General features: G+C 34.5%; 1 protein-coding gene across 1 annotated transcript; it reads left to right on the forward strand.

The window, feature by feature from the left end:
* Nucleotides 1-1537: 1537 nt before the first annotated feature.
* LOC124361456 (pickpocket protein 28-like) lies at nucleotides 1538-24692 on the forward strand. Its single transcript, XM_046815506.1, has 13 exons — nucleotides 1538-1583; nucleotides 5489-5559; nucleotides 5673-5780; nucleotides 8151-8264; nucleotides 8406-8645; nucleotides 11176-11287; nucleotides 13016-13194; nucleotides 14047-14248; nucleotides 15671-15944; nucleotides 19322-19390; nucleotides 20194-20434; nucleotides 22619-22713; nucleotides 24160-24692. The coding sequence occupies exons 2-13, from the start codon at nucleotides 5498-5500 to the stop codon at nucleotides 24372-24374; spliced, it is 1911 nt and encodes a 636-aa protein (XP_046671462.1). The 5' UTR covers nucleotides 1538-1583; nucleotides 5489-5497; the 3' UTR covers nucleotides 24375-24692.
* The last annotated feature ends 1156 nt before the right edge of the window (nucleotides 24693-25848 follow it).

The following is a 25848-nucleotide window of genomic DNA, read 5'->3' on the forward strand; positions in this document are numbered from 1 at the left end:
TAGCAACCCTAAATGTGAGGGAGAATCCTATACTACCCACTTTGACTGGTTCTGCCAAGGTGACTTGACAGAGTGGTAAATATTCTTTCGTGAAAATGGTCCCACTAGATCTCGAAGAACGCGGCTACAATTTCTCACTATTACAGTCGTTTCGAGAGCCACGCATTATATCTATTAACGTATGTGTAATAGAGCTTCCCTTTGCGTATTGTCATAATGCACAAAATATTATGAAGAGTCCCATTTATTGTCTCCAAATATTGCCCATTTCTCCTAACTACATCTCATTTAAAATAAGCTTATTTATTCATTAAAAATCTAAACTGCTTCTTAATAATTATCGAAATACGATGTTATTAAAACAAGAACACGACCTTACGTAGACTTGTATGTTAAACCAGTAATTTATCATTGACAGGCTCTTAAAACGGCGAATTACAATCTCTTTATCTAGTTGTCTAGATACAACAACACAACTAGTAGGTGATACAACAATAATTTATGTGTCTGACAGTCCGTTTTAGGTGTATCAAAATAGGACAAATATAATTTTAGAAAAAGTTATCGTCACTAGCTATATATATATATATATATATATATATATATATATATATATATATATTATATTATATATATATATTTATGATTGTCTATATATATATATATAGACAATAATAAATATGAAAGTAACAAAAATTGAATAGTTTTTTCAAAGAAATAGCAATAAAAAATAAAAAAGAACCAATATATAATAATAACAATAACAGCACTTATTATATGCATATACCAATATATATATATATATATATATATATATATATATATATATATGTATATATATATACACATATATATATGTTGTACATATTATATAATATATATGTGTATATACATGTATATATATGTATATATATATATATATATGTATATACATATATATATGTCTGCGTATATATATCATTAAGAATAGATAACAATAAAAATGGCCAATACCAGAAACACATATTAAATAACGAGCAATAAAAGCACAATATTCACTAAATAATAGAGTTATTTATTATTGGTTTACTCTGACTATTAAATAAACTAAGTATTATTGTAAACCGACATGACTGTGTCAATTAATCATCTCAAACCAGAAATCCTAACTCAATATGAATATGCTCAAACTTCCCTCCTAATGAAGAAGTTAATTAATTCATCAGTACTGGTGGTCATAGATATAAGTCATTAAAATTAATTAAAATAGCTTTATTAGACTGTAACTATAGAAAGTGCATAGGATTGCTTGCAAGCTGATACCTTGCAGAATACCCAATCTACAATCTACCAACCCACTACATAATATACTGAATAATTGAGCCTGATTTATATTGCAACATTAATCAGGAAAGAGCTTATGGTGATGAAACTGTTCTGCTACTCCAATATAGCCTGTGGTCTGCACGAACCGTTTACAACGTTGTAACATAAATTAATTACAGTACATTAACAATGCCATAGGGCGAGTCACGCCACGCCACATACGGCTGCCATACACAGTGGTATTGAACACACGCTCGCCCAGCTGTACTGTACCTCAGGTATGTCTATGAGATAAACATCGTTTATTATATATTCTACAACATGTATGATTCAATCATATTTAATGTCAGTATTGTATAAGTAGGAGATTACCGTCATGACTACATAAATAGTTACAAACATATATACATTTTCTATAAATGGTTTTTAATAAACGGCATTGTATAACATTGTAGTTTGTAGTGCGAAAAGATAAAAACGAGCTGAAAATTTCAGAGATTGTAGGAGATATGTGGCGTTTTTAATAATTTTTTTTATACTAGTCAAGGCATTGGCAGTGCTTATGAATATAAGTTACATTATGTAACAACCCACATAAATAGGTAGAGTAAAACTGTCAGGATAACTGTTATAGTTAGCCGTCAACTGTCAGGCTTCAGTGTAAAAGCGACGTACCAGGACTGGCTCGTACCTACATTACATTTTATATTCAACTTTACCGAAATGGGCGTGTTCTGGCCTTCAGGTCTGAATTAAACCTGATTAAGTTAGTTCTAATGAGGTCACATTAAATAGAGTTACGTATATACTACTATGTGAGAACAACCACAAAATATTCTGTGAAAAGTCGTTTAGGTGACATCTCAAAACTAAGCTCTCAAAAGCTTTCTCTCTTTACTCTTTATTCTAGACATTCTGTTTCACCATTTCCACTCTGCCAGCAGCGACTTCTGAGAAGTTTAAGTTGGGATGGTATCGTTTGAGTTTCCAAGTTTCATTTTTACTTTCTAAAAGACTTTTTGCATAATTCATTATTATGTCCTAGAATAATAAAGTAAACGGTTCTTTGTAAAAATCTAACTTTATGAAAAGTTTTAAAATACTGCGCACAATAAAATTTTATATTTTTAATTTTAATAAAAGGGCTGGAATTAAAACCGTAAAATATACAATTACATGTAATATTGAGTAAAAGAGTTAGGATGATATTTTTAACTGTAATTTTTAGAGATGAATATTTTTTTTAATTACACACTTAACGGTTATTTGATATACAATCCAATAATTCTCTACAAAAGTTTCCCCTGTGACTAAAGTCCAATACTAAAAAAAGTTATCATATATCAAAAGGATTTATAAAACACTATGCGCTTCATTCTGTTTGTTTTTCGTAAAATGACCATTTTCTCTATGAACTTTTCTTATAGCTCCAATAGTACTCACTTTTTAATAAAAACTATGTTTTTAAGCATCAATTTTTGATCATTTTTAATTTTATAATGTCAAGGCTATTAAACTTTGGTAAATTAACCAAAAATGGTTAAAATTTGACACAATCACTATTTAATATAAGTGCATATTTTGATAAGGAAAATGGCAATATGTCAATGCATTTTTATTTTATGGTGTTAAATAACTATTAATAAACAGATAATAACTCCATTACACATTTGTGTCATGAATAATAATTATGTCTTTTGTTACAATTAGTTGTTAATATACCTTTAACAGTTATTATCTTCAAATATTAACAAAGAATTATTTTTCTCAAATAATGATATAGGTTTAGTCACCAGACAGTACGTAGGAGCCAACCAAGAAGCGGAGTGAGTGGGTCGGGCTGGGTGCAGTGTGAGTTGTACAGAAGCGTGTAGGCAGTATTTATCAAAAACTATTTTATGACTAGTATATTCCAAAATACTTTCCAACCAAAATATAATTTTGTCATTGCTATACTTTTTACGCTAAATATATGTTCTGAGTCGCGTTATAGACAAAAATAAAAAAGGCTTCTCCCCATTCTGAAAGTCATGTTACTCCGGAATCCTCGGGGACGCAGAAGACTTGGTTTATGTGGAGTGCTGGATACTTCAGCTACTTGTCATTCTGAATAAGACAAAAACAAAACACTGACAAAAAGGATGTTGCTGCTCTGTTGTGAAGTGTACCTTGTATAAGGCTCATGCAAAGTTTGTTATAAATTCTGCGCTCAAGAGTTGTACAACGACTAAGGTTCAATCAAATAAAGCCCGCATATTTATTTTATTGTTGCCAGTAACAAAACGAAAATCCCAAGGAAAGTGGTGACAATATAAAAGGAATATTATAATAAAGGCGGAGAATTAGAGAAGTAGAGAGTTAGGTGAACCTCGGAAGAAGTTTGGCACGGGTGAACAGACTGCCTGAACCCTCTCATATTGTAGCTTAATTCTGTAGCTCTTGTGGTCTTACAGTTCCCACCTACAGACATTCTACTACGGATAACTTAAATGATGATTCTTGTAACATTAAATAGAAATCGTTGCGATATAGTTTTGTTTATCAAAACATCAACCCATAATGTTACCGCGTGCTCTACGTTCTCTCTTGTTAATTAATTCTCCTGGCTAGACAGTTAATCATTTTTAGGTTCTGGCTTTTTAATTAATTATTCCTAATTTGCTGAATTTTTAATTAGGTATCCTTTGCGTACTAGTTTATTAGTGATTATCTATCTGTTAGGAACTGGGGTTTTATTTAACCCTCCTTTAGTACTGTCTTATTGTTTAATTATCCTCCAATTACTGGATTTTAATTATGTTTCCTGTACGTAATGGTTCGCAGGGGATTTATCCTTTATGAATCAGTCGATAATAGACGAAGCAATGTTACTGGGTGAGTGAGTTTCACACTCGACGAATAATTTTTATTTATTACACAGTGTGTAACAAAATCTCTATACAAACTTTAGGATATCGTTCCCTTGACAAAGAAAAGCTAAATACTTCATTCAACCAATAGTCTATCTCTTTTAGTTTACCGTCTATCATTCTGTATGTTGCTAAAAATATAAAAATTAAATTTAAAAAGGTGATTTTTCTCGTAGACTTAAATCTTGAAAACATTATTATTGTATTATCATATCACGTCTGCATGTGGTGGAATAATTCAGGTTTTAAAGCTTAAAACCTTAAAAATTAATTATTTTAAAATTTTTTTTTAAAGAATAATAAAAGGGTGCAACATCGAATTACAAAACTTTCAAACCTATATAATCAAGATCGGTTTATAAACTGTATGTGTGTGTGTGTGTGTGTGTGTGTGTGTGTGTGTGTGTGTGTGTGTGTGTGTGTGTGTGTGTGTGTGTGTGTGTGTGTGTGTGTGTGTGTGTGTGTGTGTGTGTGTGTGTGTGTGTGTGTGTGTGTGTGTGTGTGTGTGTGTGTGTGTGTGTGTGTGTGTGTGTGTAATATAAGCTTTTAATTGTTGCAATGCACGGTTAATGATTCCGTAAACCTGTAAACAATTAATATTTTGTCGAGCATTACATCTGTTAAAAGCTAATATCTAAATAATTTCTTGTCCAATTTTATTATTAATGTATTATCAATATATTGTGATTACAATCAAAATATTTGTGATTACATTTCCAGGTATCCAGCTATAACTAGTTTTCACGGTAGTTTTGTTTTTACGGTATTAAGTTTTAAAATATTCAACCGTCCGCCACTTGATATGATGGTATAATATTGGTTTTTCTGAAGAATTGAGACCGCAATAGAAATAACTGTACCAATTTTAGAGTTTTGTATATTTACTAATTCCTTAAATAAACAACAAAAACTAAAGAATCCATATATACATACAGACGATAAACGAATAGAGATACGATATTAGTTCCCTTCGCCAATGGAACAAAATCCTAAGATTTGTATAGAGAGCTTTGTTAAACTCGGTTATTATTTGTTTTTATGATAACTATGAGGTAGTATAAGTTAAATTTAAAAATTTAAATCTATATACCTTACAACAACTTAAGTATTTTTATTGTTATCATTTAAATATCTATGTAACTTTAACATTATACTGTACAAAAATCAAGAATGGATATTATCACGTTACCAATTATATATATATATATATATATATATATATATTTTTTTTATTAAAAAAATATAAACTAACATTACTTGTTTCTTTTTAAAAGGCCTACGCCATGGCTTGGAGACGATATGGACAGCACTTGGACAGTAGAACATTACATACTTTAGAAGAAAGGTAATGTATGCAATCCTTTTTATTTACTACTACGGAAAATATTACTTCAAGTTATTTGTAACTGTTTTCCAAATATAATAATGTAAATGAGTAATGCCGTATTATATTTTCAGGATACGTTTATTGGAACAGAGAGTTATGGGTTCGTCTGGTATTATAACTCCATCCTCAATTTCCGATAGCGGCAAAGCAGAGAGCGATGTCAGTAGCTACAATAGCAGGTTTGTTAATAACAGAGATATATGGATTCGTCTGGTGTTACACTTCCATCCTCAATTTATGCTAGTAGCAAAGCAGAAAGCGATGTCAGTAGATACAATAGCAGGTTTGTCAATAACAGAGATACATGGGTTCGCCTGGTGTTACACTTCCATCCTCAATTTATGCTAGTAGCAAAGCAGAAAGCTATGTCAGTAGATACAATAGCAGGTTTGTTAATTACAGAGATATATGGGTTCGTCTGGTGTTACACTTCCATCCTCAATTTATGCTAGTGGCAAAGCAGAGAGCAATGTCAGTAGATACAATAGCAGGTTTGTTAATTACAGAGATTAATTAACAATCTCTTAAGTGAGCAAGCAAGTGTAGCAAAGCAGACAGCTATGTCAGTAGATACAATAGCAGGTTTGTTAATTACAGAGATATATGGGTTCGTCTGGTGTTACACTTCCATCCTCAATTTATGCTAGTGGCAAAGCAGAGAGCTATGTCAGTAGATACAATAGCAGGTTTGTCAATAACAGAGATACATGGGTTCGCCTGGTGTTACACTTCCATCCTCAATTTATGCTAGTGGCAAAGCAGAGAGCGATGTCAGTAGATACAATAGCAGGTTTGTTAATTACAGAGATATATGGGTTCGTCTGGTGTTACTCTTCCATCCTCAATTTATGCTAGTGGCAAAGCAGAGAGCGATGTCAGTAGCTGCAATAGCAGGTTTGTTAATTACAGAGATTTTGTAATCTGTTGTATTACAACACATCTGTTGTATTACATAATTGTGTTACTGTCTTGCTAACAACGTAGAAACATCACTCATTTTTTTAGTATTAAAAATATATGTTGGCATCCATACTAGCCCACAGAGCCTGTTTCTACACACAACGGTGGGTCGAAAGAGATATTGTAATGTAATTTTAGTGCTTTATGATGATGTGGGTAAAGTACCTATCACGATATATCATCATATTTCAGGATGGTTTAACAAACTATTGGAAAATATAAATTCTATCAAAACATTTTAAGATGTTAATCAAAATAAACAAGTATTGGTGCTGCTATATATTATGTGACTTGCTTCCGACATAGTTAATTTTAAATACATTTTTTAGTATTTAACATTCGGTTTTACAATGTTGCCATAGCAAAAATGGCAATCAAATCTTATAATGTAATCCAATCAGATCGCATATATTTGTTTACCTTGAATTTGTAGAGTAAACCTAAAATATACATTTTTACGCTGATCAGCAGATTTATATAGATATTTTGCAATAGATTTTTTTTTGTAGATTTATCTTACAGTAAAGGATTAAAACTTATTTATGTTAATAGTTTTATTATACACTCTTCCAATTTCTTGCACTCCAAAAAAATAACCCTGTATTTCATGAATTGGTTTGAAATTTGTAATTATTAAACCATGGTTAGGATGGTCACAACAATACTTTATAGCAAAAAATGTCACATAATATGCTACTGTGTTAATTTAATTAGCGAAATCCTAAATTTTAGAATATTTTTCCACGATCTGTATTTTCATGTTTATTTTGAGGGAAATGATAAAAGGGGCTATAACATTATGATTAACTGAATATAATCCTAAATATGTGCTACTCTGTTATTTCTAAAGTTCATTAATACTACATTTTCGTTTTGTTAGGTTTTTTATGACGATATTTTTAATTATTGTATGGCGGCTATGCATACCTGAGCAAAACACTATGATAATATTATGACAACTTGTGCTAACTTGCTGCATTTAACCTTCAGTAAATATTTAAAATAATTATTTTTGTATGAGTTATATGTCTATGGTTTTAAGAACATTTTAACAAGTTTGCATAGTTTTTTTAAAATTATAAAGTAAATTATATTAAATTGTATTGTGGAAGAAGAAGTGACTGCAGTTCTTAAATTCGTAGTATTTTCTTCTAGTAAGAGTATTTTGTAAACTTTTACATTACTCTACACAATATTTCACTCAAGCATTTGAGTAGATTTGTTCGTACAAAAAATTATTTTACTAACTCGTTAAAAATTTAAAATGTAATGTGAGAACGAAAACCACCAAGCATTTCTAAATTAAACCTAGAGGTTTTCTTATTTCAAATTCTGTTGTAGTAATCCTTTGTTAAACCATTACGTAGTTCTAATTTCTGCCAGATTTTCCTAACTGTTAAGTCTGGTTGTTATTCACTTATCAAGTATCTTCCTAAGCACATCTGGGGATGTTGACGGAATAAATCTTAAATTTGATAAAAATCTATTGTAAGATTAAAACTGCCATAGTTAACCATGGTGCAAGTAAAATGCAGAAGATTTAAAACACTATTTCTTTGTATAAAACCCGGTGTATTGTATTTTTGTAGGGTGGAGACACCAGCTTTGGTGGTACTGAGGCGACACGTAATAGATTTCTGGAACAATATCAGTTTGCCTGGGTTCAAATACGTGGGAGAACCTGGCCGTCACCGCTCGGATAGGTTTGTCTATTACACTACATGTCATTAGAGTATTCTGTCGGAGAGTATAAGTAATAATTAAGACTTATATCTCACTTAAGATTACTGTCTTATGTGGCGGCTCTTTATATCTGATCATAATATGTTTATCATCTTGCCAAGGTTCATTTGGATCGCAGTGCTGTTGCTGAGTCTTTTCGTGAGCTCCAAGTATATTGGGGACGCCTACAAGAAGTGGCAAGGATCTCCAGTGTTGTTGAGTTTCAATGACAGTCTCACCCCCATTTCACTCATCCCCTTCCCCGCCGTCACTTTCTGTCCCGCCAGAAGGGTCAGCACTGAGGTGGATTTGAAGAATTTGCTGCAAAGTTGTGACATGAAAAACGGTTGCAACGAAACAGAGTAAGGGTGTTCGGTTAGGTAATATTAATAATATCTTTAACAAATCCATTCAAATCGAAATTCTCTATAATTAATAGTCGGATGTATTTTCCCAACTGAAGTAGATTATACAAAGTAGTATAGACCTGCTGACTGTTTAGCGCACTTGTGTAACACAGATACTATGCCGGGTAGGGTACGATAAGCGGACCCGGTTTTTTATATCAAAATTGGCAAACGATATTACTTAATCATAACCATCGATATAATCAATCAATACTGATTAAATATTTTGATCCATTAACTTAAATAATCTACATCAACAGCTGTAAACGCTTTCAAATAATACTCGTAATGTAATATTTCAATTATTTATAAGTAACATTTTATTACTAAAAATCAATCAATCAGTCAATTTTAGAACACTAAACGACATTACTTTGAAAGATGATAAGACATGTTTTTTATATCTTCAAAATCGTGAACTCGTACCGAAAAACCCATTATGTGAAATTTGTGGGAAAGAAACAACTGTAACTGTGAGAGGAGCAAATATGGTCTTCATCAGTTTTCCTAATTTTGGTTATAATAATTTGTTTGATCACTGTAAATATTAAATTCATATTTTAATTTAAAACATATGATTATTATTGAGGACTTTTATATCGATTGATAGTGTAGGATTTGAGATGCAAATATTAGGTATCAATTACTACATTCTAGGATATAAAAAACCGAGTCCGCTTAACGTACCCTACCCACTATGCCTTAGACAAGTTTCTGACAGTTTTTTTTATCTTATTAAACGGACTAATTTCATTTTTCATATATAGTCCCACTCCTGACCTTGTATCTAAACATGAACATTTCCTGTCTAATGTCGCAAAGTTCCTCAATAATTTAAAATTAAAATACAATTCCCTTCAACTGAACAGTTTCAGTCTTCCAATTGGATCACAGAATTAAACTTTTTACTATTTGGTTCATCTTCCAGCTAAAAGGTGAGCCTGATATTTTGGCTCCCCGAATCCTTGATACTATGAAAGATATTGGCATTATGAACATTGTCACCAATAATTTGCTTATGCACTTCCAAACTAATCAGAACTAAGCCGATACATTAATATATGATATAAAATTTATTTCGCCAGGAGGGTTAAGCGCGTACAAATATCACCCAATTTAATTATCGAAAAAGGTAAGGACTGGATTCTTTTATGTACAATACATAAAGTTATTTTAAAAGATTTAAAATGATTTCTCAACTATATAACTATTTAATACTCAAAATTATGTACATGGATAACTAGCTGAGGCACGTAAAACTCGTAATACGTGGGTCGTTCAATAGGTTCTTCAAAAAAAGATAGAAACACTTGTTTTTTCACCGAAACTTTTTTTATTTCTCAAAATAATCTTTGAGCTATATACATTTTTCCAATCTTTTTCCTAATTTTGTACGCCGTCCAAAATATACGATTTCGGAGGTTCTTCAAAATAAGTATTTCTTTGCCCAATAGCCTCCTCGTTTGAAAGTATGTTGCAATATGGTGAATACAGTGGATGTTGCAAGGTTTCTTAGTTCAATTCGACAACTTTGGCCGTCGTCTACACGATTGTTGTTATTGTATTTAGCAAACGCAGCATCCCATCTCACGGAAATGTTTTATACGAAGAATTTTTCTTACAAAATTAAGCGATTATACCTTGTTAGGGAGAACCCTTCACTACCCACTTTGACTGACTCTGCCAAGGTCACTTTACAGAGTGTCAAATATTCCTTCGTGGTAGCGGTACCTCTGGATCTAGACAGAACGCGGCTGCAATTTCCCTTAATTATAGTCACCTCGAGAGCCACGCATTAAATCTATGAACTTAGGTGTAATAAACCTTCCCTTGGCTTATTTCCTAATGCACAAAATATTGTCAATAACCCTATTTACTGCCTCCAAATATTGCCCATTTCTCCTAACTACACCTCGTTTAAAATGAGCTTATGTATTCATTAAAAATCAAAACGGGTTTTAATAATAATAGAAATACGATGTTCAGAGAACTGGACTGATGTTATCTTACAATTTTTTTATTTACTAGTAGAGTAGAAGTCTTTGTATACTTGTTTGGAGTGTATGTAACGGGAAAAGGTTCGTATATCATAGTTTATGAGATATTATCCAAAATGTAATGAATAAGTTAAATCAAAATGATTATCTAAGCAATTTAAAGGGGAATCAAACTTTAACAGAATAATTAATACAGACGTTCCTGATTCTTAACTTCCAATAAAATAAATAACCAATTTAATGACGCAGCGTTTTAAATGATCATTTCCTTATCATAATACTCATTTACTAGTTCTTTACAGATTACAAAATATACATTACTTCGGAAATTCAAGATGTCCTTTGATTTTATTTATTAAAAGTTTCACCTTGCAAATGTATTTATGTCCTATTTAATATTCGAGACTGTTTATAAGAAGTAATTTATATATTATTTTTAAGTAAGATTAAACTAAATTTGTATTGTCTCTCTCTCTCTCTCTCTCTAGGACTAAATTATTGTCTGCCGCTAGCCTTCTTTGTCCAAAGTCGAAGTTTTTAAATGTAACTGGAGGAACTGAGAGAAACTATGACAGTTCCGTGGAAGAGGCCATTGAGGAGGTAACAGACTCATTTATCGTTTCTTTGTACTATCTTTTAACTGGCTTTTTTGTACTAAATATTTATTATTTGTACTATATATTTTATAGTTTATATGTAGTTACTTGTAAAGCAATATGAAACAACAAGTTGATAGATTCGTATTTTTTGTGCCATGGATATTAAACAAATTGATTGATTAAAAAAAAGCCTGTTCTCAAAATAACAGATTTAAATTAAATAAACTTGTCCACCTAGGCCCCTTAACCGGGCTCATCGTGTATTGGTAGATTTGATATGAATCTATGAAGATTCATAGCAAGAGTGATAATTTCTACATAGTATAAGGAAGTCAATAATAATAAATAATTTTCACTGCCGGAAATTTGTAGTTATTTGTTCATTGAAAACATTTTGCTGTATTGAAGTAGTGTTTAACTATTCATGTACCGTGTCACCCGCTCTGTTCTCTGTGGTATTATCCTACATTAAACAGACGTTTGTCATGCGCTTCATAACACTTCATTTATTACTGTAACTGAGGTTCTGGCTGAAACTTTACCGAACGATACTTGCTGTATCTAGAGATAATAATAAGGTATGCAATAGAAATTGTTGAACAACCCTGCTCTCAACTTAGTTATACAGTTAAAAGCCGATCGGTTAACATGCATTTTTGTGTTGTTTTGTGGTAAAGTTTTTTTTTTTATATCTTACAATAAGTATATGAAACTCGTAATTAACTCTTACACGAAGGCGTTATAACTTTATTTAACTTGACACTAAGTGCTAGTACGAGAATCTGCAATTCAAGAAATACTAGAGTTTGGTGAATATAAAACTGAATTTGTCACCAAAGATATTTTTTTATAAGATCATAATCTTTAAAATTAAGTCTATGAATTTATCTCACGTGATTTCTATTTGTATAAAATAATCCTCACAAACAAAATACTTTTAGAAATTAAAATAAATTATTAAGCCATACATACAAGCCCAACTGAAACTTTATTCTCGTTAAATATTACAGCATTTTCTCGAAAGCTTTTTTCCTTACTGTGCTCAAAGGGTTAAATAGGATTCATAAACCATTGTAATATCAAGTTCGCACACAAACAAGTAGGGTTTCAGTTTTTTTTTTACAATAAGATATAAATTGTTCATTTTGGCTTGGGATACCGTCCTAACCATTTTAAACCTAACGAAGACTGAGGTCAAATTTGCTGCTGCACCATAGCTGTTCTTTTAAAACAATTATCGGGAACTGGAATCCATGTCACACAGCACAATCTACTCAGTTTTAAATCAAAGTAGAAAACGAACAATATTGATAAGTGGCCAAATGAATTTGTCTGTAAGTTTCCGATGTAGACAAACTATTATTACAATCTTAAAATAAACATTAGCTGTAAAAAAGGGCAATTAAAAAGTCCAATGATCCATGACAAATCTGCCAACAACTTGTGTAGGAATATTTTATTAAGAATCAAAATATTCTTCATTTACAGAAAATACAAATTTGTTAATGAATATATTATATTCATTATGAATTATATTCATTATATTATATTATGAACGTGTAAACTTCCATTAAATGTATTCATGTATTTCCAAGAAAATGAAATATTTCCATAACGACAACATAAACCCTTAATTTTACAAATAGCTTAGTTTTAAAGCATTGTATATAATAAGTGGAATAATTAAATTGTATGATATTACTCTGAAGCTTTTCTTCTGTACATTCAGGTAGCGACGACATGCGGAGAGGTGATAGAATGGTTCAAGTTTAGCCAGGACGACTATTACGAAGTGTTAGGTAACGATTCCCTGTGTGGCCAGTACTTCCAGACTCTGTACGGGGATGGGAGCAGCGTCTGCTTCACATTCAACATGCTGCCAGCCCGCGATATGTTCAACCCTAATGTGTAACTATTTGTTCTATACAACTATATATTCTTTAAAAAAAGCTTTATTTAATTACTAGAATAACTAAATACTGAACTGAATAAATATTGTTGCTTATTGTTTTATATTTATAAAAATAATAAGTGATCTTATTTCTATAAACCTTTTTTTGTTATTTATATCGCCCTTATCTTTTGTTTTTTATTACTTTGAGTAAACATAAATATATATAAACATAAATAAACAGCTTACCTTTGTATAGCAGTCTGCCAGGTGCTGGCGTGCTGATAGTTTATTCTGTGGACACAACGACCTCTTTTGGTAGATAAGCAAAAGTTGATATGACATATGTGTGTCTAAGGAGATTTATATGAAATTGTACAACATGCTGCCTTCGTGATCTTGTTAATAAAATATAATGCACCATAGAAGTATAAAGATACATGGTTGTAAACTGATAATTTAAACAAATTATGCAAATTTATTTACAAGGCAATGACGTAATTGTAAAAAATACCAATTCAACCATCAGCTGACATTCTATTTTATGTCGTTTGATCAACCGTCCTAACATTATGAAGCAAATTACCATTTGTTCATATCTAACTGATGACTGTTTGTTTTATAACTAACTATTCAACTTTACTTGTTATGCAAATTAATAAATACGTTAATTTATTTATTCTGTGTCCACTCGGAAACAGAACAAACTCACACACACTCACACAACTCACAGAACTCAGTTCTGTGTCGGGCATTTGTCAGAACTTATAATACATATTTGTTAGGTTATTGACATAAAAATATTATTGTTTTATATATGTAGATTTCTATAATCCTGGAATTTTCTATATGAATCTCTTTGTTTTCAGGATTCCCCCGGTAATCGACAAAACCGGTTTCGCCACCAAAGCGAGATGGTCGCCCGACTCAATGCTTAAATCGGCTCAGGTGGGGATGTCCATTCCTCGTTACATTGACAGCAACGGGCGCTGGTCCGGCCTTTACATCGGCATGAAAGACTTCACAGCCAATGAGAGTGGTGTTTGTGGAAAGGCAAAATCAGAAGCAAGGGTAAGATATCACGAATTATTATATCTACTGACTGTAATTCAAATCACAGTTCAGATAAAGCTTATATCGGCCCTAAAGCCTCAATTTTATTTTACAACAGTAGTTTAAGTATTCTAGAAAGCAATAATTTTATTACACTATGCACAAAACAATATGCCATAAAAGTTTAAACACTTTTGCTATTTTCTTCTCATTCCTGGTAAGGTCTATCAAAAAATATTGTAGTATGCTTGCAGCATTCACAGGGAGAAAATGAGATAAAGCAAATGTTGCGTCGCATGTTATGTAATCCTTTACGATGTGCCACACAATAAATTAGACAACAAGATGAGTATCTGCTCAACACGTGTTCTGCGGCTCTATACTGAGAGATATTGACTCTCACAACATAGCACGCACTATGGCGTGTGGCTCAGTTAATGTTTTAAACTCATTTGGACATTTTCATTGCTTTGTATGTATTAAACCTGGAGGCTCCAGACAGGTCGACGGGGTTGATAATCCTCTCTTTGGACAGTTTCTGGTGTAATCCTAATGGCTGCAAGGAAAGGTAATGTTCCTAACTCACAGTTGAGCTTTTATGCAGTAGAGAAGGAGAAGAGAACTAACCTCATGCATTCATTCATTCATTCATTTAATTTCAAAAAGATTTTATTTCAAAATATTTACAAACTTCACAAGATATTTATACAAAAAAAAACATCCAACAAAATAAAACCTTTGATCTTGAAATATTTACAAACTTAAAAATAATTAAATAATAATATAATCTTCAAACAAAATAAATGTAAACTTAACAATCAGAAAGAACTTACAAAAAACTCAATAATTGTGAAATAAAGTAGAACATCCAATAGCCAAATCCCGATGAAGGATGCACATCAGATTAAACTATCATAATAAAACAAAACTCAAAGGATTGAACCACATAAATAATATATTAATAAGAAAATAATATAAAATCTACAAAATAAGTCATGGACGTAAAAATAAAAAAGATTAATTGGAATTAACTATAAAAGGAAATAAAAACGAAATAAAATATACACATTTTTCATTATTTCATTCAACATTTCTCAGAAAGCCCTCGCAATTGCCCAACGAAAATAAGAACATTAAAAAAAGATTTTTTAACGATTTAATGGTGCTAAATGATCTAATTTAACGGAAATAAGATAAAACAATCTTGGAGCATTAAATGTAAAAAATGTTTGAAAACAGTTAGATTAGGCTTTGGAACCGAAACAAGCATGAACCACTTGAAGATGTGTTTGAAGGAGGTATTTAATAAGGAATTACCGATGCGTAACTGGTGAAGTTTATAGTGAATACGATTCCTCTAGTTACCTCAATTTCTTAGTTTAACTATTAAATTAGTAACATAACAGATTACTAATCGCGGATGGTAATGTTTACGGACAGTTGTTTTTCCACAACCCGGCCGAGTTACCAGTGTACCAGATCCACGATTCGATAGAGCTTCCCGAACACAAGGAACTGTTCCTGCGGCTACTCCCAGCAGTGGTGACCGCCAGCGAGGAGTTGGACGGCTACACTCCTGTCAACAGACGCTGCTACTTCTCGCACGAGCGTCGCCTGTCACTGTTCTCCACTTACACCCAGCGGAACTGCCAGCTGGAGTGTCGCGCCAACTGCTCCCTCAGTATCTGTGACTGTGTGCCGTTCTACCTTCCGAGTGAGTAGTAGAACAGTACGTTCAAATATGACCTGTTGGCACATCGGCCACAAGAAGAGCCGCCAGCTGGAGTGTCGCGCCAACTGTTCCCTCAGCATCTGCTACTGTGTGCCGTTCTACCTTCCGAGTGAGTAGTAGAACAATACGTTCAAGTATGACCTGTTGGCACATCGGCCACAAGAAGAGCCGCCAGCTGGAGTGTCGCGCCAACTGTTCCCTCAGCATCTGCTACTGTGTGCCGTTCTACCTTCCGAGTGAGTAGTTAGAACAATACGTTTCAAAGTATGACCTGTTGTCACATCGGCCACAAGAAGAGCCGCCAGATGGAGTGTCGCGCCAACTGATTCCCTCCAGCATCTGCTACTGTGTGCCCGTTCTACCTTCCGAGTGTGAGTAGTTAGAACAATGCGTTCAAATATGACCTGGTTGGCACCATCGGCCACAAGAAGAGCCGCCAGCTGGAGTGTCGCGCCAACTGTTCCCTCAGCATCTGCTACTGTGTGCCGTTCTACCTTCGAGTAATGTGAAATGAGTAGTAGAACAATACTACGTTCAAGTATGACCTGTTGGCACATCGGCCACGAGAAGAGCCGCCAGCTGGAGTGTCGCGCCAACTGTTCCCCTCAGCATCTGCTTACTGTGTGCCGTTCTACCTTCCGAGTGAGTAGTAGAAAAACAATACGTTCAAGTTGACCTGTTGGACATCGGCCACAAGAAGAGCCGCCAGATGGAGTGTCGCGCCAAAGCCACCTGTTCCCTCAGCATCTGCTACTGTGTTGCGTTCTACCTTCCGAGTGAGTAGTAGAACAATACGTTCAAATATGACCTGTTGGTACATCGGCCACAAGAAAGAGCCCGCCAGCTGGAGTGTCGCCGCCAACTGTTCCCTCAGCATACTGCTACTGTGTGCCGTTCTACCTTCCGATGTGTGAGTAGTAGAAAACAATACGTTCATGTATCGACAACTGTTGGCACATCGTCACGAGAAGAGCCGCCAGCTGGAAGTGTTCGCGCCAACTGTTCCCTCAGCATCTGCTACTGTGTGCCGTTCTACCTTCCGAGTGGAGTAGTAGAACAATACGTTCAAGATATGACCTGTTGGCATTATCGGCCACAAGAAGAAGCCGCCAGCATGGAGTGTCGCGCAACTGTTCCCTCAGCATTGCTACTGTGTGCCCGTTCTACCTTCCGAGTGAGTAGTAGAACAATGCGTTCAAATATGACCTGTTGGCACATCGGCCACAAGAAGAGCCGCCAGCTGGAGTGTCGCGCCAACTGTTCCCTCGCAGCATCTGCTATGGGTGCCGTTCTACCTTCCGAGTGAGTTAGTAGAACAATACGTTCAAGTTATGACCTGTTGGGACACATCGGCCACAAGGAAGAGCCGCCAGACAGATGGAGTGTCGCGCCAATGTTCCCTCCAGCAAATCTGCTACTGTGTGCCGTTCTACCTTCCGAAGTACGTGACAGTAGTAGAACAATGCGTTCCAAGAATATGACCTGTTGGCACAATCGGCCACAAGAAGAGCCGCCAGCTGGAGTGTCAGCGCCAACTGTTCATCCCTCAGCATTCTGCTTACTGTGTGACGTTCTACCTTCCGAGTGAGTAAGTTGTAGAACAATGCGTTCAAAATATGGACCTGTTGGGCAACATCGGCCACAAGAAGAGCCGCCAGCTGGAGGGTGTCGCGCCAACTGTTCCCTCAGCATTCTGCCTACTGTGTGCGTTCTTACCTTCCGAGTGAGTAGTAGAACAATACGTTCAAGTATGACCTGTTGGCACATCGGCCACGAAGAAGAGCCGCCGCATAGATTGGAGTGTCGCGCCAAACTGTTCCCTCAGCATCTGCTACTGTGTTGCCGTTCTACCTTCCGAGTGAAGTAGTAGAACAATGCGTTCAAGTATGACCTGTTGGCACATCGGCCACAAGAAGAGCCGCCAGCTGGAGTTGTCGCGCCAACTGTTCCCTCAGCATCTGCTACTGTGTGCCGTTCTACCTTCCGCAGTGAGTAGTAGAACAATACGTTCAAGTATGACCTGTTGGCACCATCGGCCACCGAGAAGAGCCGCCAGCTGGAGTGTTCGCGCCAACTGTTCCCTCAGCTATCTGCTACTGTGTGCCGTTCTACCTTCGAGTGAGTAGTTAGAACAATACGTTCAAAGTATGACCTGTTGGGGGGTCTGACACATCGGCCACAAGAAGAGCCGCCAGATGGACCAGTGTCGGCCAACTGTTCCCTCTCAGCATCTGCTACTGTGTGCCTCGTTTCTACCTTCGAGTGAGTAGTAGAACATTACCGTTCAAATTATGACCTGTTGGTGGTCATCGGCCACAAGAAGAGCCGCCAGCTGGAGTGTCGCGCCAAAACTGTTCCCTCAGCATCTGCTACTGTGTGCCGTTCTACCTTCGAGTGAGTAGTAGAACAATACGTTCAAGTATTATGACCTGTTGGCACATCGGACACGAGAAGAGCCGCCAGCTGGAGTGTCGCGCCAACTGTTCCACTCAGCATCTGCTACTGTGTGCCGTTCTAACCTTCCGAGTGAGTAGTAGAACAATACGTTCAAGTATGACTGTTGGCACATCGGCCACAAGAAGAGCGCCAGCTGGAGTGTCGCGCCAACTGTTCCCTCAGCATCTGCTACTGTGTTTTGCCGTTCTACCTTCCGAGTAAGTAGTAGAACAGTACGTTCAAGTATGACCTGTCGGCACATCGGCCACAAAAAGAACTACCAGCTCGAGTGTCGCGCCAACTACTCCCTCAGCATCTACGACTGTGTGCCGTTCTACCTTCCGAGTGAGTGAGTAGTAGAACAATACGTTCAAATATTACCTGTTGGCACATCGGCCACAAGAAAAACTGCCAGCTCGATTGTCGCGCCAACTGCTCCCTCAGCATCTGCGACTGTGTGCCGTTCTACCTTCCGAGTGAGTAGTAGAATAATACGTTCAAAAATGACCCGTTAGCACATCGGCCACATGATGAACTGCCAGCTCGAGTGTCTCGCCAACTGCTCCCTCAGCATCCGTGACTGTGTGCCGTTCTACCTTCCGAGTAGAAATACATTTAAAATACAGTTAATTAGCTTTTTTCTATGTACGTTGCTGGTTAATCAATCCTGACAAATTTTTTTGCGAGTTAAATCAGTGTTTTAATTATAACAAAAAATGTAGCTTTTAGTAATTCGATATTTACATAAGCTTACATTGACTCACATGAATTTTTTTAATACTAATTTAGTAATTTAAGTCAATTACTTTGAAATTCCCTGTATTAGTGGTGCAATACAGAGAGCATTATCAAAGTCATAATATTTACTGTATTTAAATATTTCATAATTAAGTATTTTTATTGAAATTTTTATTATTTTTCAGGAATTGACAACTCAACAAAGATATGTGGAAAAGAGTACAGGACAAGCTGCAGTCCATTCCTCATCACAGGTTAGATAATACCATAGATCGTTTAGTACAATCAAATCTAAAACCTTACATCAATTAATATTGATTCCAAGTTAGGTAGAAATGACGATAAATTGTGCCACATCAAATTACTATAGGTCATATGAAGTTACTGTATAAATTGCTGTATCTTAGTTGTGATATGGATTATTTACAATACTTGCATAATAAAGGAGCTAGAACAAACTTTTACTCATTTCCTTTACAAGTACCATATACTATAAAATTTTAAAATACATTTAAATGATAGTTTAATCAGATTACAAACTAATTCTGTATATAAGAAATATAGAAATGCAATCCTAGATAGTTCTTGTTCAACTAAAATATAATTGGGAGAACAAGGTGCCAAGACGTTGAATCAGATTCGTGATAACATTGATTCGTCCCAGCTTTTACGAGTCAAATTTAATTAAGTAGTCAAGTACTGTCTGATTTCCGGATACTCACCCCATTACTCAGTTTTACTTTCACTGATCAATAGGCCAAGGGTTACTGTTAAGAATATAAAAAGAAAGAGTTTAAAAAATACATCTCACATCAACAACATAAAAGTATTTCTATTCTTTATTAATTTTTACCTCAGAGTTAAAAATTGATATATTTTAATAACAAATTACACAATAATTTTCAATAAAAATAATTCACAATAAATTTATTTTGCAAATACAAAATGTGTTATTTAAAAATGGGCTGTTATTATATTTATTCCACTACTTTTTTATATTATCAATTATCATCCTATATTTGTACTAAATGTATGCTTCAATTATATATAACTTTAGGTATTCTGGAAGGGCGTTTCACCTGGAAAGACATTTTAAAGGACTTCAGAAACCACACTGGCCAGCGGATCCAGCAGAGGTTCGAGGGCTACGAAACTTCAGACAACGAAACTGCCAAGACCTTGACAGATTCTCTTCTAAACTCAACGTACCCGGAGTGTACTTGTGACTGCCCCGCCGCCTGTACAACCCTCGGCTACGAGGTCAAGATAGAAGAGGGCGACCCGCTGCATCCCTCCTTGTAAGATCAGTTATTGACTAAATTTTAATAAAGTGCTAACACTGGGTATCGATATAATTAATGTAGAAAGAACTCCAAATGATTAATCGTCAGACTGCTATCCTCTCAAGCACCATGACCAGTCCGGGAAAACCCTAACCATAGGTCAACTAGGTACATCATTTCGGAAAGAACTGAAATGCCCATACTTTACTAACAAACCTCGATAGAAAACTTAGCTGTTATGACTATCATATAAATTAACGCAACCTATTATTAGAGTATTAGAAAACCCTACAAAACTTATCTAGGGTTCTATCGACGTCTTTACCGAACGTTTAGATTTTACGGATTAGTGCCATTTTTGTTTCAATTTTACTTCACCCATCGACCGTTCGGCCCCAAAATCGAGAGACTTCCTTAGCCTAATCTTAGAACTTATGTACCAAGTTTCAAGACTCTTGGACCTTTCTATCCACAGTTATCTCACAGACGGAGGACAGATGACGTGATTTTAAGGACTTGTCGGGTGTACAGTAAATGACCCAAACCTATGAAAGTTAACTGTGGACAGAACCTAGTCTTATAATATACAAATTATGAACGCAGTATTAAGAAACAAGTTCTTTCTCACACTTCAGGTTTTCACTACACTTCTTTGCAAAATTTCAAACACATATCGTTTTAACTCATAGAAGCTCATTGAAACTGTACTACTTCTTGACTTCAGGGCTTCAAACCTCAGGCCATTAAACGGAGAAACTTTTTTGAAAATGTCTCCTTATATCGGGATATCCCCAGTGTCCATTATTTACAATAAATAAGTTGCCTATGATTCTACCTCCGTTTTATTTCGGAGGAAATCGTAAGGATACGTGGGTAACAGCTAGTAGCATCCAAAATGCTTGGGATTCAATCAAATCACGCATCTGAGGTTTGAGACGAATTACATAAGAACAATATACACGGGATTTGGAAACACTTTACATAATCCATAAGAGGTTCAAAGAAAAAATGTGAATGTGTATTTACAATAAACACTATTTCTAGCTCAGACAACGAAGATTAATAATACATTGAAAGTAGTCAGTTGAATGTATATTTGTTCGTATTAATTTCCCAAAAGTCCCCTATTCTCTCATATGCTTTCCTACCACTCCCCTTTGAATATAAATCCTCATACTTTTAGAAAACCAACTGAAATAAAAGTAATAGAGTAAACTCTTTTTAACCTTTTTTGTGTTTATATAGTATATCTACGAAAGAGATTATAGCTTTCCTTTTATACTTCATGAAAATCCAATAGTTTCATGAGAATTTTTGTAATTAATAAAGTAACATTGCAGTTATCTCATACTTCCCTCTCAGAAACTATCTATAAATATTTGTGACGTAGTTAATTAAAGAAAAAGGCTGTAAATTGATGTTCAATCCTGAGTGAGGGAAAAAGCACGAGGGGGAGAATCGAAGACTTTTGTGAAATTACACGTCGTCATGGACTACCAAATTCGTGTTTTGAACTGTTGATAGTGATTAAACGATATAATGATTTGCCACTAAGGCGAGGATAGGTGTAGAACATCACAGACAAGCCCAATATGTTTCACAAAGACAACCTTTACACCTTCAAACATTGTGCTCAGTATAGGCTTTATCGTTTTCATCTTGTTAATGTGTCCAAATATGCGGACAATGTCTTTGAGGCCAAAAGTCTTAAACAGAAAATTGATACTATGTGAGGTACATAAACTGTAGATACAATACTCGAGATGATCGATAACATTCAGAGTGGGTATTTGCGTCAGCAACGGAGAACTTCATCCATTAGTTGATTTATCAGTTAATGCGCCAAAGGAACATTAGTTATATATTCTCCACATATTCACTAGTAATTTTCCGCTGCTGATTTTCATAAAGGAAAAGGAAAGATGAAAAAACTATCCTGCAACTCAACACGTATTTTTACTATTAATAATTATGACTGAGTTACAGATTCTTTTCCATAGTGTGAGTTAGTTTAATATAATATTATTCTTTTCTTTTGTAAAGACAATTATAATTGTACGCATATAAATATTTTATTGGCAAAAAATCTTTATAATGCAACAGAAAGTACAATACCGAAAAACTATTGCAAATTATTCTTACATTTTACTTCAAGTTTGTTCTGTATAACTTTGGTGATTAATTATACTTGTTCCGCAGGTCCGTTCATTTCACCAGAGCAGCTATATCATTTAAAGACCTAGAAGTAACATCTGTTCTTCGCAAAGAGCTTATTGGGTTGACGGATTTTATTGGTGAGTGATAACTATGCTTTGCTTGTTTATTTCAAGGTGGGTATTTGTGACAGCCCATTTACAGAGAGCTGGCTGTAGACGTTTTTGCCAGTCACTCAACTTTGTAGTCACTGCAATTTTTTTATTTCATCGGCCAACGGTTTTAAATATTGTACTAATAGCTACTAACTGCTTGTAACATTAGGGATGTCTATAAGGTACGGTCAATAACTAAGACCTTTCATAATTTTATTAGGGTATACAACAATATACACCTAAATACAACACGTTTGGTAAACTATTTCACACATATAACAGAAGGTTATTGTATATTTTGTATAAAGCCCAACTGAACAATAGATCGCTTAGGCGTACTTCATTGAACAACATGAAACCACGTTGAATGATTTTACTTTCCAATACCATAAGTGACGGTAGATGGGTAAGAATTTGGGTGATACCTGTTATGGCCACAAAATTAATAATAGCTTACAGAGTGTTATTAATAATAAATAAATTTGCGCACCATATTAAAAAGAGTGGCATGTTTTAAAGTTTGATGTACTTATTTTTTAATGTCTCTATAAACCAAAAATGATTCCCAAATTTAAAGCTTGCTGTCAGATTTTCGAAAATCAAAATGATGGCCTATTTTTAAAAAAGCCTCAGTTTGTTGACTCAGATGTTTGCTTCTTCAATGTATCGTAAATTCTCACTTCCTATAATTAGTATTATGAGTAATAATCATCAACTTGTAAAGGCGTAAATGAGCATTCATCAGATCTATGTCTTTTTGACACATCACAAACCCCTTATGTAATGTTTTTTATTTCGCAATTCGCATACTTATTGTAACCTTTAATTGAGGTTTTCTTATCCTTGCCCATCATTATTATATGTTTCAATGTATTCTAAGGAGACTGCAAAAAGACGCATTCCACCAAAGAGATCTTGTCAATATGGAGGGAATATAGACATCCTTTAATACATATTCATTCCTTCAGTAAATTCGTGTACTGACTAGCTGTTTTAGAATATTGTTTATGCATATGCTTAGTATGAATTGTTGGAGAATTTGGACTTGGTCGAAGTATATATTTACAGTTTAAAGAAGAGGAGGCTATGAAAAGATGCTGAAACAAAATTCTGCAGGTGCGTTAGTATGTGACAAGTAATTGGTACGAGTACGTGAAAGCTTCCGAAACGAAGTTCCTGTTTGGGATGCGCTGATTTAAAAACCCCCAAACCAATTTTACTGAAAACTATTTTTGTTACAAAATAATGTTCAGTGACAAAACATTTCTCAGTAATGTGACTATAAACGGTCTTGTAATAGTCTACTTATTTATCCTGTGGTTTTGGAAAAGTATGGATTTTATTTGATTATCATGTGGGTTTTTACAAGTGTGGGTTTGATTTAAGACCCAGGATGCCATTGAAAATGCCTCTAACCATCTTGTTTGGCAGCTAACAGTGGTGGCGTGCTCGGGGTGTTTACTGGGTTCAGCTTCCTGGCCTTGTGTGAGTTGGCCTACTACTTGACCTTGCGGCTCTGGAGCTCCATCAAGCACGCTTACGACTCACAGGATGAGGACATGGACCCCGGCAGTAGTCCAGACGCCAAGGGAGATCACCTCAAGTGTTGCTTTTGCTGTGGTCCTGTAGTCGAAAATGTTGACTGAAGCAAACCATAATCCAATTGGTGATCCAGCGAAATACACGTACATCGCTTTTATAACTTAACCTATTAAACAAGAATAGCCATAGCTTACATTAAATGTATTGGTGGTTTAACATATGACTCACTAACTAATAGAGTGCATCAACTAACCAGGCGGCGTAATCTGTTAGACAGCATAATAATAAATTATATATTACTTTACATGTTTAGTATAGGCTTCACTTTTCTGACAAATATTTTGTTAATATAAGACCTAATAATATTTAATTTCCGTGTCTATAATTTTATATGTTATGTCAATATGTCTAGATTAGCAATAAAAATGTTCTAAATGAATCTCCGACCTCTTTGTCCTCCTGATCTCATAATAGACCATTCAAAGAGTAATATACTAAATGAGATATGCTGATGTTGTATAAATGCAACCCAATTCTAACATTAGACTACATTTACTTAAACAATTAACATATGAACGTGTTCTTGGTAGATAAGTGTTATAATGTATTGCATACATCAAACTTCCTACTTCGAAGTGCAGTTTTTAGTTTCCTATAAAAGGTGCGTCTTGATTAATTTACATTGAACAGTTATAGTTTAATTTAAAGAATAAAAGGACATTTGATTCTTGACCAACCAAAAGAACTCTGTAGAACGAATTTTGATTTTTTTTTTTTAATAACCGTTTTTTTAACAAGTGGCTTAACGATGAGGGGATTAGAGCGATAAATCCTCTATTCCCACCTCCGAAGATCGTTAAAAATAAAAATACTTTTCCGTATAACAGCAATCTTGTTTGAAATGCAACAAATAAATGTTTTATTTTTAATTAGGCCTATCTAATGTAATTAAAATTATATTTACTGATATTTAACCCATACCCCCGGTGTGGTATGCTCTTCAATCAGATACAGCTCCCCCACCCCACATAACGAGTCCTAGATACGCCAATGTTGTTGATCCTACTACTATGAGGGAACACTAAAGATTTTCCTGTAACTGCATAGTAGACAGTCACCGATAAATGATCTCATTTTCTAATTTTTTTTGTATTCTTTCCAAGAAAATTTATCGAAATTAAAGCTCTTAATTGGCTAAAGGAGTTGAACTTGTAACAGTTGGCTTTGTAATATAAAGCCTAGTAGTCTTATTACAAGTCATGTCAGTAACTACTAAAGTACTTATTTTTATGCGTACTAATATTTATTTTATACTATGTGTGGTGGTCTGATCAACTGATACAACACAATGTCATATGACTGACACATAAATTAACTAATAAGATTGGTACGACTTCTAAAAATGTGTGAAATAGTTTGATTGTGCACCGTTATTGATTACTTATAACACGTGTCTTAGCAGTTTCCATTAAGAACATCAATGAAATTAAGACACTCGGAAATTTTGAGGACATTCATAGTGTACTAAATACTTTATTCTTCTTTATTATCTGAAAATTTCTTCACGTTCCTTTTTGA

Source organism: Homalodisca vitripennis, chromosome 4, assembly GCF_021130785.1.
Source record: "Homalodisca vitripennis isolate AUS2020 chromosome 4, UT_GWSS_2.1, whole genome shotgun sequence".
NCBI classification, from domain to species: Eukaryota; Metazoa; Arthropoda; class Insecta; order Hemiptera; family Cicadellidae; genus Homalodisca; species Homalodisca vitripennis.

Bases quoted from the DNA above. Each gene is read 5' to 3' on its own strand.
- LOC124361456 (XM_046815506.1), top strand. From the start codon at position 5,498: ATGGCTTGGAGACGATATGGACAGCACTTGGACAGTAGAACATTACAT. The intron at 19,391-20,193 runs GTTAGATAATAC...ATATAACTTTAG, and splicing joins CAGTCCATTCCTCATCACAG to GTATTCTGGAAGGGCGTTTC. The intron at 20,435-22,618 runs GTAAGATCAGTT...CTTGTTCCGCAG, and splicing joins GACCCGCTGCATCCCTCCTT to GTCCGTTCATTTCACCAGAG.